The sequence below is a fragment of the Platalea leucorodia genome (assembly GCF_965183815.1).
Source record: "Platalea leucorodia genome assembly, chromosome: 1".
NCBI lineage: Eukaryota > Metazoa > Chordata > Aves > Pelecaniformes > Threskiornithidae > Platalea > Platalea leucorodia.
In genome coordinates, this window is record NC_138823.1 from 134,795,171 (window position 1) to 134,811,006 (window position 15,836).

General features: G+C 37.5%; 1 protein-coding gene across 1 annotated transcript in view; it reads right to left on the bottom strand.

Moving 5' to 3' along the window:
* The window catches only part of HDAC9 (histone deacetylase 9), a gene marked incomplete at its 3' end in the record, with an annotated part of 290,855 nt that overhangs the window by 35,012 nt on the left and 240,007 nt on the right, over positions 1-15,836 (bottom strand). The window contains exon 25 of the mRNA XM_082329553.1: positions 365-498. Within this exon, the coding sequence (XP_082185679.1) occupies positions 365-498 (134 nt within the window). The remainder of the gene's footprint in view (positions 1-364; positions 499-15,836) is intronic.

The window sequence follows — 15,836 nt, forward strand, 5'->3', positions numbered from 1 at the left end:
TTTTCCATAATAGTTGGCTGGAAGGTCTGATCCTTATAGATGATATGCACATCAATGACTACCAATGATGTCAAGTCTGGTATTCAGCACAATATCACCAAAAGCAATTTTGAAGTATTAAATCTTACTCAGAACTGGGAATACTTTAGGCAAACACTAAAGGATTTATATAATCATCTAATTTAGTGGTATTTATCGAAACCAGCTCATCTGAGGTCTGCTCATTTCTAAGACATATGCAAACTGTGTGGTTTTTATACCAAATGAATAAAGGACTGATGCTATTGTTACTAAAAGAAAATCAAAGATAGGAGTTTCAGCAAACTTGGATCATTCTCTCCACCTACTATAATTTATGTTTTACCTCATTTCCTAAAAGGGCGTTTATACAGGCTTCAGATGCATCACAGATGGCAGTAAGGTCATGTCCTCCCTCCAGTGCCAGCACCACACGACCATCCGCTAGCTTCAGCAATTGCTTGGTTAGGTGACCAAAACCTAGTATTCAAATACAGTAGTGCAAATAATTAAAGCAGAACAGATATTACTGGCATATTTCACATCTGTTGCATGAGAATGTAGAAAGCTCAAGGATATTGCACAGGGAGCATGGAATATATTTAGTCCAGTATCCTGTTTCTGACTATGGCCCACACCAGATGCTTTGGAGTTAGGTATATGGAATTTTGTATGAGGCAGATGTGAGATAATGTCCCTCATGCTGATCCCTAATAGCTGGAGATTAGTTGAAACATGAGGTTGTCTCTCTTCTTACCATCATTAACTGTTATCACCCCAGATTCTCTTCCTATTTGCACATCAGTGCAACATATACCCCACTTATTTAGAGATACCTGACATAACCCTGGTCACTTATGGCATCAATATGACAAATAATACTTGTAGTTAAGCTATAATTAAAAGTAATTGTATTTTTCAAATGAAATTTTTATTTACAAATTGCTTCTTCCTTTGTCTTTGCGGTTTGAGTATAGTGTACAACCATGGAGTGAAAAATAGTGGAAACATATGTTACCTCTTAGCTCTATTTTGGAGTGTTTTTAGAGGCAGCACTAACAACTGGATCACTTATTTTGATTCAAGGTTTTGGTATAAGTTGAAACTGTCCAGAATTTCGTAGATGTCTCTACCAGTATCGCTCACTCCTGACCAACAATGTTCTAAGCAATTCTGCACCACAGCCAAAAATGATGGTACTTCATTTTATGTGGCGATCTATAGCTACATAAACGCTACCATGAAGTTTTCACCCAAGATTCAAGTAGAATTAATTTATTTCAGTTTTAATGACAAGAAGCAATTGCAAGAAAAAATGTTAATTTGGAGACAAGATTTTGGAGAGAAGTTTTGTGGTAGTTTCCTGGGACAGCTATTGTTTTTGATTAATCTCCTTTAAGTGAGTAATGATAAGTAAAGCTTTGAAACTATTGAAGTTAAATACCCTTCGCTTCTTGTTCTTAACTTTTCTACTTGGTCTGTTCTAGTTGCTCTACTGATGATCACTACTCATTCCAGTGCATTTCATAGCCTTAAATAAAGCATTTAGAAGGTACCTGCTAAAGCTTGGGGCTCTATGAAGACAGGAAAATCAACATCTTTTTATTATGTTCCAGTGAAGAACGTAATCAAAAATTAAAAACTACAAAAATTACAAGCATGCTTTCTAGAGGAATTTTCCAAGACACAGACTTAAGGCTTGATCTGGCAAACAATCAATCACACAATTAATTCTGTTTACATCTTAGGACTTTGTTAAGCGCTTGCCCAACTGTTTTTAGAATAGGGACCTTAATGATACCAGATTCGGTTTAGCTGTTTGGAGGAAAAAAAAAAAAAAAGGAAAAAAGAAAAAAGATCTATTTGTCACTTAATCTATAGATGATCACAGTACACATGAGGTGAAATGTTGTTTCCTTAAGCCACTCCACAATCTTCTATACCCTCTAAGAACTGCAGGTTTGATTCTAGCAAAGTAACTACACTGTGGTTCGAATTACATACGGAGTTGAAAAGCAAATAAAACCTTAAACTCTCATTTAAGCGCAACCTTTCCTTGTGAAAAAAAAACCAACCACCCAATCCTCTCTACAAAAGACCAAATTTAGACAGGATAATAAAAGTGAAGGAAGGAGTGGAATGAGGATAACCTTTGATCTTTAGCCAATTTCTACTTTCTTTTACCTACAGGATTTATTTCTGTCTGCATGTTACACATGTGATCTTTGGATTCATAAGAAGAGAGTGCCAACAACGTAAAGTGAGTCGTACATACAGCATTTAAAGGAAATGAAGAAGAATGAACAGGCGCAGACTCCCCACATCTACAATTCACCTTTTGGGTCTGTGAGAAATCCAACAGCACTTTTAAGACACCATTATCCTTCATGTTATACAGCTTCTGTGAAGAAGGGAAAGCTCTACCATGTTTCCCCTGCACATTTTGAAAATTTTGTATGACCGCAAATGTTGCTACTGCCACATCGTAATTTTCTGAGGTATGTATGGCAATAAATATAAAGACTCTTTCAATGCCTTTTTCTTCTTTTAGGCAACTATACACAATATAACTCATAGACATTGTTACAATGTTAGTTTGTCTGCTTGGTTTCCTAATTATTTTCCTAGTATCAATGTTATAATAATCATCCCTGGCTGAGTCAGGATCCATGCAATGAGCCATACAGAAAGCATCTTTCCCAACAGAGATCATGGTAATAAGATAAAGTGTTGCCAAATCAAGTCAACATGATGGGGGCTTTTCTTCAGTGTAATTACCCTCAAAAAGTAAAGGTGACTTGCTAGAAAGGGAGGAAATAACTTTAGCCAACAGTGCCAACACTGCCTGTGACTGAATGAGTTATGGAAATTCTTAACAAAGAAACTTGGATCCTGTATCATTACAGCAACCCAGGAAAGATATTAGCTTCCTCAAGGAAATCCCCTGGAGTGCAGAAGTAACAAAATGGAAAGAAAGGAATCCCAGTCAAGTAATGGTTTTAAGATGGGCTGTAGTTCATGCCAAATAATTAAGAAAAACAAGAAGAAAATAGTAACAAGCACCATGAAAAGAATCAGTCATATCCCTTGATAGAAGGAGATCAAGCACATATTTGACACCCCACTGACCAACTCTAAGGTGAGAAAGGAGTCAGACAAGCATTTTGAATCCTGGATGTTCCAACTCACGTGAATTTCTAGAAATCAGCAGCAGTTCTTGGCCCTTCTACTGTGCCTGCTGACAAAGGTGCCAGCTGTGATGCTGGCTTCAAAAGATGTTTTTGGTTTAGATATGCCGTATTCTAAAACTGTATGCTTTCACAGTGGTGCATAACCGTTATAGATTAGTGGCATTTTATAAAAACAGAAAAAGTTCAGCTATAAAATGGAAAGTCATGTTAAAACATCAGTGCTTGATTTTCAGCCCAGCCTTAAATGAGCATTGCTTCGTTGAGGCTGCAGGTGCCTTTGGGCTGTTTAGAATCTGAGTGCCTGACTCAATGACAGGCACCTATTAATCAGCGCTTGAAATGGCCCTGGCAGTATTCACAATTATTTCTGTCCATAAACATGAGTAAAAATGTCACATATTAATAATAAAAAAAGAAATAGTATTTAAAAATCCAATCATTTCAGTCAATAACTGAAAAAAGATTATACATACAGGGGTATTTCTCAGATCTTCTTGATGTGCTTGGTGAATTTGCACTTCAGAAAAGTAGCAGAATTTTTAAAAATTAGCTCATGGAGTGTGCCAGGAAATTGTGAGCATGGTTTTCTGCTAACTATTATTTTAATAACTTCTGTAATTTAAATGTTAAAAGTACCTGTTTCCATCACAGATCCAATATTTAGGCATCCAGGGTAGAATTTGCAAAAGCACTTAATATTCGTTTGCTATGATCCTAGTAAAGACAATGATAAACCTTTGATTTACTCAAGAAACAACATTAAAACACTACTAAGTAGTTCTGAAAATCCACTCACCAATTGATTTACATTTTCCTGACAAAAAACCTGTGGGTGCACAATTGTACATCTAAGCAAAAAAGACTAGATTCAAATGGAAACCATTATAAACCATGTTATGTGTTGGAGAAATATGCAGTATATGAGCTGTTATCTGCTGACCTTTGAAGCAAAAATATAAACCCTTAAAACAAAGACATAACACGTACTCTTTAATTATGCCCTTTTCCCTCCTCCAGTGCTATTAGTGGAGGATAAATGCAATATTCAGCTGTATGTAAGAAAATAATAATCTGTTGTGGGAAGGCAGAAAGAGAGAAAACTAATACTGTATTATACTAATGAGCAAGCTGCCAGGCTGTTATTGAAGGACAGTGTGCTGATCACTTGAATTACCATCTAAGCAAGTAGTTCAGCTTTTAGTGGACTGATTTCCCAGTATAACACTGAGCCCTGTTTTTTTCTTCTTTTGTAACAGACAAGCTCCCCGTGTGCTCCCTCTAGTTCTGCCAAACAGTAAGGAACGACATAGGTGAAGCTTCTGCCTCATTTGACCAAAGTTGCTGGAGCAACTATACTCTACCTGGACTTACTGAAAACCAAGAAAGTGTTAAACCCTATAAAAAGAGAACCTGGAGTTATTTCAGTTTTCCATTTTTGTTTTTGAGGTATCCTTACCCTGACAACTTGAAATGGAAAGTGGCAAACAGAAAGTAGGTAAAAGACTTCTGAACCAGGCCAGTTCCCCTGCAATGGACTCATCACACAACTGTTTTGTGTATTACAGCTGGACAAAGTAAAGCTAACAAGTCAGAGTTTGTATGTACAGCCTCCCATTTTGAGAAAGAAACATCTGAGAATGAAGACAACTTGTGAATGTTATTCTTTTCACATCCTTTCCTCAGCAGACAGGGAAAGGAACCATATGGACAGGGTACACTCCCAGCCAGCACCACAGCACTCCTTGTTTGCACGAACAATCATTATATGCAACTTCAATTTGCTTGCCAGCAAATGTGCAAACACCCCGTTAGTGGGGACTAAACCTGCCTCAGCAGAAGACAGACCCCTTCCATCTCCCCCGCTGTGCATAAGGAGAGCAGATGTCTCCTGCACAGTCACTTTTTGGGTGACAGCAGGCTGAGGAGAGCAGAGCCTTGGCGCTGGCCCTTGCTCAGGGGAGGTGGCTGGTGGAGGAACAAGGACACGTCAACAACCAAAAGGCTGGCAAAGCTTTGGAGTTATGGAGAAAGCCTCAGCTTTCTCAGCCTCAGCAGCGGGGCCCCAATAGCTCTTTCGGCTTCAGTGTCTTAAAAGTTACAATCCGACCCTAAATTACAGGCAGAGTTCTGGTGAGCTCCTCTGGCTACTCAGAGCAGCCTGGAGAGGAATACACGCAAAACACAAAAACTCCACAGTCTCTGTCCTGGACCTCCAAGCATGTATTTAACTGTTATTTACCATTTAATCATGTCATTACTCTCTAATTTACTTGAGAATGTGTTTTCCTCTCATTAAAACTGTTGCGATGATCGCTGCCAAAAGTCTATCCACCAGTGTTCTGCGCTCCTTCCCTGTGGTTCCTTCGTGACTATTTGATTAATTTTCATTGATATTCTTCCAACAATAGCATCTAAAATTAACTGGGTCAGTTTTTACATAACTTCCTGAGTCATCAGGCTACGTGTCCTAAATAAATATGTCCGTACAGGAGTCAAATGATAATTTACCCTTCCAGCACTGGCAGGAGCTAAAACATTTTGCAAAGGTTGTGTTCTATGATAAGAAAACACATTTTCTTTTCAGGTCTTAATTCGGGACCTTTTATTCAATCAAAACTTCATTTGGATTAAGTCAGAGGTTTGACTCAGTTGGCAGGATGTGGCCCTGAGTGAGGGGGAAAGGAAGATTTTAATGCCAAATACATTCTTATGAAAAACATTTTCCAAATGGCTGAAATTATGAATGTTAGTGTTGAGGTACCTGAATTTAAATGGTAGAGATCTGGCCTCCAGGCATTAGCTGCTGATTTCTTGCTTTTAATACCGGAGAAGGAAGCTCAGTAACACTTCAAATTACGTCTCAAGCAGGCATTTAATTTAGATTAAATTAGACAGTAATTGTACGTTAAATAAATACCAATGGTCTCAGAAACACATTTTTTTTATGGATTAACAATTTATGTAATAGATGTTTTTATTGCATGCCTGTTAGTTCTACAGTAATATGTTTTTCATAATTAGCTGCTCTTTAGCTGCTACACTGAACATAACTTATTAAATCTCTATTAGGTACCTACTCAAGGATACATAGGATACCTCTTCGAAAGTCAAATAATGCAAACCTGTCTCACCACAGGAAAAAGCCGCCTTGACAATGCTCAGTAGGATGGTCTGGGCATCTTCAACTCTCTTGAGATATGTATGTATCCAAGCGGGTCATATAGTCCATTGCATTTGCTCAGCCCTCCGGGAAGGAGGAACTTGTATGCCTCCACCACACAATGGCAGCACTGACCACCTGACAAAATGTTCCTCAAAGAAAAGACATGGAGGAAGAAGACTCCCCCAGACTCTTCTCCCAACTAATTCTACTAAAAAAAAAGGAAGGGATTTCTTTTGTACCCTGCATTATCAAGCAGTAGGGATTCTGCATCCTCCAGGAAAGGTCATAGCAATGTACAAAATAACGATGATGTTTTTAGAGCTGTTATAATGCTGTCATGTGGATTCAGAGGGAAAATATTCAACCACAGATTTCAGCTGCCAGAGTCAAAGCAGGGACCTTTGGATATTCCCAAAACTGGCTGGATGTTTTTAGTCTTGTTCTTACTAGCTATTTGCTCCATGCCTTCCTTTCTTCTTGGTTTCCTCACATTCTCTTCATCTCTATCACATCTCACACCCAGCCCAAGTAATAATTTCTCCACTGTCCTGCCATCCTCCCCCTTTATTTCATTTTGCTTCCTATTTAGTAAATCCTCTACTAAGTAAAGCTGGCCAGGAAGCAAGATTATCTGTCCCACAGAGTTCTTCAACTTTCTTTTTCAGGAACATATAGTTGTTCTGCATCAGAAAGCAGAAGCCAAGAGGGGAAATGTAGAACTGCAAACAGCAAGGTGGCATTTCAGAAACTCGGATTCAGATCTCTCTGAAAAAGGCTGTTGCTTCATCTGTGTCATGAGGGAATTCTCCATGGCATGTGGGGGGCTTTCTTTTTTTTTTTCTTTTACTTTCTTCCTCTTTTTTTTTTTTTTTCCCCCCCTCTGGAGATTAAAAATCCCTCTAAAGGGATTCTATGGGGATAGTCTAATCAGACTGATAATTATCTACTGAAAATCTGTCCCACATATTGTGAAATCTGCCAAGCTGATAGTGCAAGTGATAGTACTGTTATCATGATAACTTCTTCCAAATCTGATCAAGTTGCCTGATTTAAACTGATATGCAATATATGCATCTGATGTTACAAATTACAGACGATTACATCTCCAAATCTGAGTCCAGACTCAGTAAGGGGTTGGCTAGAAAACAAGACATCTGATAAAAAAAAATAATTCAAAGTATGAGGAATTTGTTTCTAATCCATGCTGGAATGAAAATCAGATACTACTATTGACTATCCAAATAAATCAGCAAGCTTGATTAAGTTTGGAGAAGTTTATTATAATGCTACTGCCTATAAAATCAACTTGACACATTTTTAAAATATGCGGGGCAAAGTTTCTGCTCTTATAAATGAGTATAGCTGAAATGTGGGCACTGAGTTATGACTGAAAACAATCTGATGGGAAGATCTAGTCTTATTTCTTTTTTCAACTGATGAAAAGCCAAGTCAGTTAATTTTGAATTGACCCAAGAGACTAACACAAAGGATCCGATTTAAAGCCTATCACTCAGAAGCTGAGAACTGACTGCCATTTTCTGAAGATGGTCTACAAAATTCTGCCAAGAAAAGCAGCATGGACTAAACGATCTTTCCAACATATACAGTTTCTCAGAGTCTACAAATTAAGGCTCTCACTTTATTTGCAGTCATTTATTGACCCTGCCACATCAACGTATCGCATTAAATTAAGGGCTAGTTCCTTAGCCAGTGTTAATCAGCATATACCATTATCTAAAGACCTGGCCTCCAGATGTGGATCATTCATCATTCCAAGACTAGGGACATAGATATAATAAGCATATCAGGGAAGGGTTCTTGTAGGTGGATAGACTTGAGGTAAATACTCTAATTCCTGACCAATTTGGCATCAAGTCTCCTGGTGAACTCAGTGTTAGTATCAGAGGTCTAGTGCCCCTCAGGATTTGGATCACGTTGTTTAATAAACATCATTTTATAATATCAGGAGGGAATAAGGCAGTGCATTTCTAAGGGATTACCGTACATCTCAAGTAGTTACTCACTTTTCCTCTGGCCTTGTGCCCGTTAACCCCACCTGACATATGCTATAATCACCCAGAAATGCACTGCCTGTCACCACTTATTGAAAAGGTAACGTGTAAAACTCACTAAAGGAAATGGTATTGAAACTAGGTTTGGGGTCTGACTCCTTACAGTGTTCTGATTAATTGCAATTTCCAAGTAAAATACATTGAGAAACTTTCTATTATACTGTTCTATTACAAAAACATGTAAGAATTAAGGATGTGATTTCAACCCATACAACAGACCCTTTGTCCCTTTTCATACTATGAAAAGGACACACAGATGCCTAGAAATGGCAGGTAAAACCCCACAGAGTAGAAGAAACTCTAGCTACCATTTGAATGACATAGGTGGCTCTATCCAGCTTTCTTCCCAAACGGAGAAGTCATGTCAGAACCTTGTCACTCATGTTATTACACAGCAGAATTTGCAAGAGCCTTAACCTGCTGGGAGCACAAGAAAAGGTGGCGGGGAATTGTATGGGCCTCAGGTGAAGGCAAGACTGACGCCACTTTGTTCTGATGCACAGGAGGTGGAAATATGTAGAAGATATTTTTATTGGCTGTTCCCCAGAATGAAATATATGACCCATTCTTATCATAGATATGAAAAATTTTTAAAGAATGAGAGTAAAGATGTTCTTTTTTTTTTTTTTTTTTTTTTTAATTTTGTAGACATAAGGGCCAGGTTTGGCTGCTGGGTGAATGAGAGGGCTTCATGCACAATACAACTTGTGATCTGGAACAAGTTGATTGGAATAGGAGTGGCCTCTTTGTTTCCCCAGAAATTCTTTCCCCCGGAAACACATATAAGAATAAATTATTTTCTTAGAATATTGAATATCTCATCGCTGTCTTTCCAATCCTCTGACACACAGTTCTCAGAAAGAGCCCTTCTGTGAGTTTCTGCAGTCAAGCAGCGACCCACTAATTACTGCTTGAGAACTAAGCACGCAGATGCACCGTAACAAGGCCTGGGTAAAAAATGCCTTCAGGTGGCCAAGCAGCCATGTAGTATTACTTTCTGGATTTTCTCAGAGTGAGGAACAGAGTCACTCAGGAATGGCCTGATTCTGCAAGATCTGTAGGTAAGTAAATAACCACTATCTCTCCTGTTACCATAGCATGACAGCAGTATTAAGGGAAGCTGGCAGACCTAAAATAATTGGTCTTCATTGAACAATAGAAACATCAAGACAAACAATGACATTTCTGTGCTACACTCAGACCTAAATCCAGCTAGCTAATGTCAAGGTAATTTGAGGACTCCAGATGTTGTTGCAGCTGCATTACCACAATCATCTTAGTCATTCTCCTTAAAAGTGGGAAGTTCATAACAGGGCAAAAATCATTCATTCAGTGTTAAGATACTGTTTCTTGAGTAACATCAGTCATTTCTTCTTCAAGGAAAAACAGTATATTGGCTTTTCTAAATGGAGACACTGAAAATCTACTACCAGAATAGCTACTGTTTCTCCCTCCAGAGTTTTAACAACTAGAAGTAAAATAACCTGCTGTCAGAGCTCAAAGCTCCCTAGCGGCTTCAGAAACTTAGCAAACAACTTATACCAAACTGTAACATGAGGATTGCATTTATTTTTCCTTCTGACAAAGCTGAAGAGCCACAGCAGCTGAAAGCTTGGGCAAAATTATCCAAACTTCGTAGCAAAGCCACTTAGATTCCCTTGACAACAAAGGTGTTTGACTGTCTCACTACAGATAAATAGAGAAGCTCAACAAGGAAAAATATCAAATTCAGAACAGCTCCACTCATGAGAGGATACAGTGGTCACTCCAGCAGAGAAGGACGCACTTTTTAGTCATTCTCAGTTTTGGCCAAAGTGTTGATTTCATTTCATAAAAATAATGGTCATGGACCAAAATTCTTGCATCTTCCCACTGTTTTTACCAGAATTTTACAGCTGGACACTATGTTAGAGGGAATTAATTAATTAATTAATATTAATTATACATGAGAGAAAGATGAAAGAAAACAAAAAATGAGACATGAGAGAATTGGGAAAGGGATAAAAGTGTATGTTGGGTTAATAAAAGAGACTGTTATTAAATAAGATGTCAAATAAATACATTTGTGACTAAAAGACAATAAAGGCATGTAAGCAAAATTACTGGATGACTGAGTGAATGAGCATGAACAAAAATGAATGTGAATATGAAACTAAACATTGTCAAGGAATTAGATTTTCTTATAACCATCAGGAATGGTCAGAAAGTAAAGAGAGCAGAGAAGACTTATGACCTTATTTCTGCAAATGGATGCAGAGCATTTCTGAATTCTTCTCCAGGGATATACTTTTGTATCCTTTATACACAGAGAAAGGTGAGGCAGTCTCACAGCTATATTGACAGGAAAATTGTTCAGATTTTGTCTGCAGTGAACTCTGAATTCCTCAGTGACCGGTTACTAACTTGAACAAGATCTAAACACAGGCAGCTGGCACTGAATTGAAAATACAGTATGTTTCAAGTGACAGGTTTCTATGTGTAGGCAAAAATGTTAGTGATAACACTCAAAGCAAATAAGGTATCTAAATAAGCAGGTACTTGACAATAAACCAGTCTCCTTGGGAGCAATCACATCACTTGCCATTTATTCAGACATACTACCATACTGTCACAGAGACAAAATCTGAAGTAATCCCATGGCTGTAATGGATTTATACCTCTAGAACTGTGAGCAAAATTTGGGCAAGTAAGTGCAAATATTTTTCTTCTTTTAACCATAGTAAAATAAGTTTAGAAATTGTGAATGAAATGCACATTAAAGTTCAAACGCATATTTGAAGGTCCACATTTTATCAACCAGAACACAGATTTTACAGTGAATGCATAATGGTTTCCTGAACTCATCTGGACTCAAGGAGTCAATAGCAGTTGCTTCTTCTAAACTTCAAACTAATTGTATATCTTACCAGACTACACCTTATTAGTGTGTCATCACAAATAAACTCAAACTACCTTTCCATATATACAAATCCTTAGTGGCAGTGGAAAGGGTGGCTTCTGTCTCCTTCCCAGTTGACACATGATTTCACCTCAAGCTGATAAGCCCTGGCATGTATCTAGCTCAACCTGGAACATCTCAAAGGTGACCTGGAAGGCTTTTTAAAAGACCACAAACAAAAAGATTTCATTTTCTTTTCCTCATGCCCATTGCGAATTCAAACAGTAAATCTATGTATTTATTATAACATTTGCAAGGACTTAGTGCTCAGATCTGAGCAGAAAACATGTCTGAGGACAAGTGCTTGCAGGTATGTAAAGAAAAAACTCGTTTCCAAACTGAAGATGACTTTTGGTGGTGGTAGCTATTAATAAAACACATTTCTTTAGTGCTCAAATCTATATAAATCAGAGTAAGACCTGGATGTTGCCTGTTCAAGAGGTGTGAAATCCAACATGTGCACTCAGCAGGACTGATACAGGTGTGAGTGAGCAGATGCGTGGTGGCAGGCAGAGGTGGATGTAAAAAGAACACTTTTTTTCATCCTATGTCATTTCAGTTGCCTAAGAAACAGGCAGGAACAGTCCTTGTGATGCCTTCAGACTAAGATGTTTTTATTTCTTGTACATGCTGCACTGGGTCTTCCTGCATCCTCACTGTGTCTGGAAATGCTCAAGAGAAATTTGTTTCAACATGACTAGTATCTTTTCTATGGGACTACTATATAGTGCACGCAATATTTGGATCAGAGCTCTGTCTGAATTTCTGGCTATGGCTTTTCACGGCCAGTTGCAATGCATAAGTGACCTGCTAGTTGATGTTACAAATTGGACAATTAGAAAAATAAAAACATTTTTATTTAATCTGAAATTAAGACTCAAGAAACAAGAAATCTAGAGCTCCACAGTGCCACTTTTGTATCAACCACTTTTAACAACAGAGCTCATGATGAAAAAACTGGTATATAGAAAAAAGGTAGAGGAACATTTATTTCTTCTAGTATTTAGATTTAGGCAGGAACTTTGAAGCTAGCATTTATTGCTGGTTTATAGTTACAATCTGAACCTGGCCCTTTCTATACTGAGAAAAGCAAAGGTCCAGAATAGTAGATGTTCATTTAATTAACAACCCTATCTTAAAGCATATGCAAAAGGGGTCCATTGTGCAAGGAATCATAAATCTCACTTGGCCTAACTTCAGAGCAATTGACCTTACAACCCAAATAATGTTCCTTTGTGCACTGTTTTTATATGCAATTTCTAGATTTACTGTTTCAAAGAAAGAGTGTGTAAACAATTTCAGCTGAGCCTAAAGTGAGCAACTCATTCATCCTATGGCTGGATGAAAGTTTGCGCCAAAATGGAAAACTTGTTCTGGAAAGAGTCTCTTTTGGTGCTACTTTCAGTGGATCCAGATTAAAAGTTTTCATGTATTTATTTTCACATGCTGCTGTTATCTTAATTAGGAATGAAATGAGGAGAAAAGAAATGACAAGTTTCAGCAGTTCATTGGACAGCAGAGAATATAATAGGAAAAGGTAATGACGTTTTGCCAGCCCGAGAGTATTCCCCTGTCAGTCATCAAAGGATTGTTACAAATAAAAAATTTTGAAGACTTGTCCAAGAAAATGGCAGAAGAGAAAACATAGGCAACATAAATGTAACTTCTGCTTGCTCCCACTCTAACTATCCAACATCTTAAAGTCTTGATATTTCTTTTTTCTATAAACAAAATTTCAGGCCACATTTTAATAAGTTCAATATGCAAAGTACACATATCACTTCCATACGTGTGTTCTAGGTGACATCTATATGGAAACAGTGACAAACCCTTTCCTTGATTAAACATTGTAAAGCTTTTATTAGAAAATTTACCAAAAATGAAAACGTGTTATCTATATCAGCAGTGCACATTAAAAATCTCAAAGTAACCGGCTCCAAGATGAATCTTGGCAAACTCTGAGGTCCATATGTGGGAGAGGCAACTTTAGCACTTAGCAAGTATCCAAAAATCTGCAGTTAACCCTGAGAGGTTCTTCAAATCTCTCTTAGGCTGACAGGCTTTTCAGGTTACCCACTTCTGGAGAGCTCTGGTACTCTGAGTCAGTCTCTGGAGGCTCCACTGGCCATCTAAGGGATCTAGGCTTTCAATTCAGACACCAAGGTTGGGTGGTTAAAGTTGGGGCAACCAAGAATATCTCAAACTCACTGGGAGGTTATCCCTGTCCTTATATTACATCTTTTATACATTATTAGGACTGATTGAAGTATTAATTACAAATAAATAATTCAGATAGTGTAGCCCTGCTTCATGTTCATAATACTGTTTGTAAACATATGTTAGCATTTGTCAAATGTTATGTTCATAAAGTTGTTTGTGACGATATCTGTTAGCATTTGCCAAACATTATGTTCAGCTTAGAGGCTCCCCACACACTGTTTACTTTGACTTCCTAACCTTAATTATCCATTTCTTATTAGTGCTCGTAAAATGACATCCTATAGTATCTGCTCTTTTAATGTGTAACTGAAACTTTATATACAACAGAATAGGGATTAATTAAGATAAAGTGATAACTAGTAAATAACCAGTTCTCTTGATCACACAAATATCCAGGAATCTTTGCAAAGAAATACCACTCCTCAGACTTCAATGAGAACATAAATTCGAGACTGTGACTATTTCTTAATAGGAAATGAAAAAGGACACGAGCAGGGATGGGATGAATGAGTTTTAAAAGTCAAAGAAATGTTTACTAAAAAGAACAGCATTTGTATTCCTATTTGCCTGGGCCACTTGCCCCTTTTGCAACCTGATAAAACAAATGAGTCAATACAAATCAAGACGACTTAGTAGAAGAACAGCAAATGGCCATTGTAAAAGTAAATGCCAGAGGAAAAGGGACACCACAAAGGCCCCAGTCCCGTAATTTTTTTTGCAAGCAGATTTAACTGGTGTACTCTGTCCAGACCACCTTTGGAGTCAGACATGCCATTTCACTTAAGGAGAGAAAACAGCAAGATCATGTCCAAAGAGAGTAAAATAAAATGGAATAATAACTTGACCTGTTACAAAGTTCATATTTTGAAAAGAAAATAGTAGAAAACTTGCACAAACAATTTTTCATGAGAATCTGTCCATTCTTCAACCATCTTTATGTGATAAACCAGGAATGTTATTCTTTCCTTCATAGACATACTGCCTTGTTTTCATCGATTTACCCTGACTGTCAAGGAGCCTTCCAGAAAACAGTGGATAAGCTAAGAATTTATGCAGTTCATATTCGCTATCAGACAAATCACTGCAAAGTTTCATTTTCCTCCTTGCATGTCTGACAAAACTGCAAGACAGTCAAATACAGGTGTTCAGATATATTCAGACAACCTTCTTTTTTCTCTCTCTCTTTTTAATATAATATTTTGTCATTTACTCTGGTGAAAACATTATGGTTGGTAAAGTAAGATCAAGCAATAATTCTAATTTTTTAAAGCCTTTAAAGCAATTTTTTGAGAAACATGGGAGTTTAGACAGCACATTTATTTAGTTTTAATTTTTGTGCTGTCATACATCAGCACTGAAGTCCTGATTTAGAACACATGCAGCTTGCCTTTGAAGTTTTGGCTGTTTTTTAACAATGGCAAAAAAAGATATAAAGAAATTAAACAGCACCAAAAAATCATAAAACAGGGCTTTTGTGCTCTTGATTTATATATTTTTTTTTATGTTTGTTTAAAAAAAGCTTTATTCTCAATAATTTTTCATGGGAAGCTTTGCTCTGACATACCTTTATTCATCTAAGCCTTTTCTTCTGTGTTGACCTTTCTTTTCTCCTTCCTATCCCCCCAAGTCTCTGAGCAGTGCTTTCTAATATTGTTCCCATTCAGTAGCAAAATGAGTTTATTGGAATTCTTCTGAAAATTGAAAGAGTATAAAATGTGCAGTGATATCCTAAACTGATATTTTTGGATGAAAGCAATAAATATTCCAAGTAAACAGGACCTCCACATGAAACGGCTTTTTTCTTCTAGTGTTTGCTGGACTCCCCTTCTGGATTGCGCAGGTGCGGTGGTATATGTGGTCCTTTTGGTCAAGTTACACAACACTGGCATTTTCCAAGGAAGCGCATGAAAGCCGATAGTTGCCGTTGTTCATTTTTGCCCAATGTGTTGTAATGAATACGAGCCAATGCCATATTTACTTGTTCTGTGGCCAGCTTTTTCCTGTTATTCTCTCTCCCTTTCAGCTTAAGGAATAAATTGTTGAAACAACAACAAAAACACAACTGGCTTTACAGTTTTTCTCCTCCTTAGGGTCTTCCATTCCCCAGAAAATTTTAGTGCACACTAGTGTCACCTAAAGGTACCAACACCATGTGCTCCTAAGACTGGTTTTAATTGCCGTCTACCTTCAAAACATATTGAAAGTAATTTCTAGACAGACCAAGTCCTGAAAGT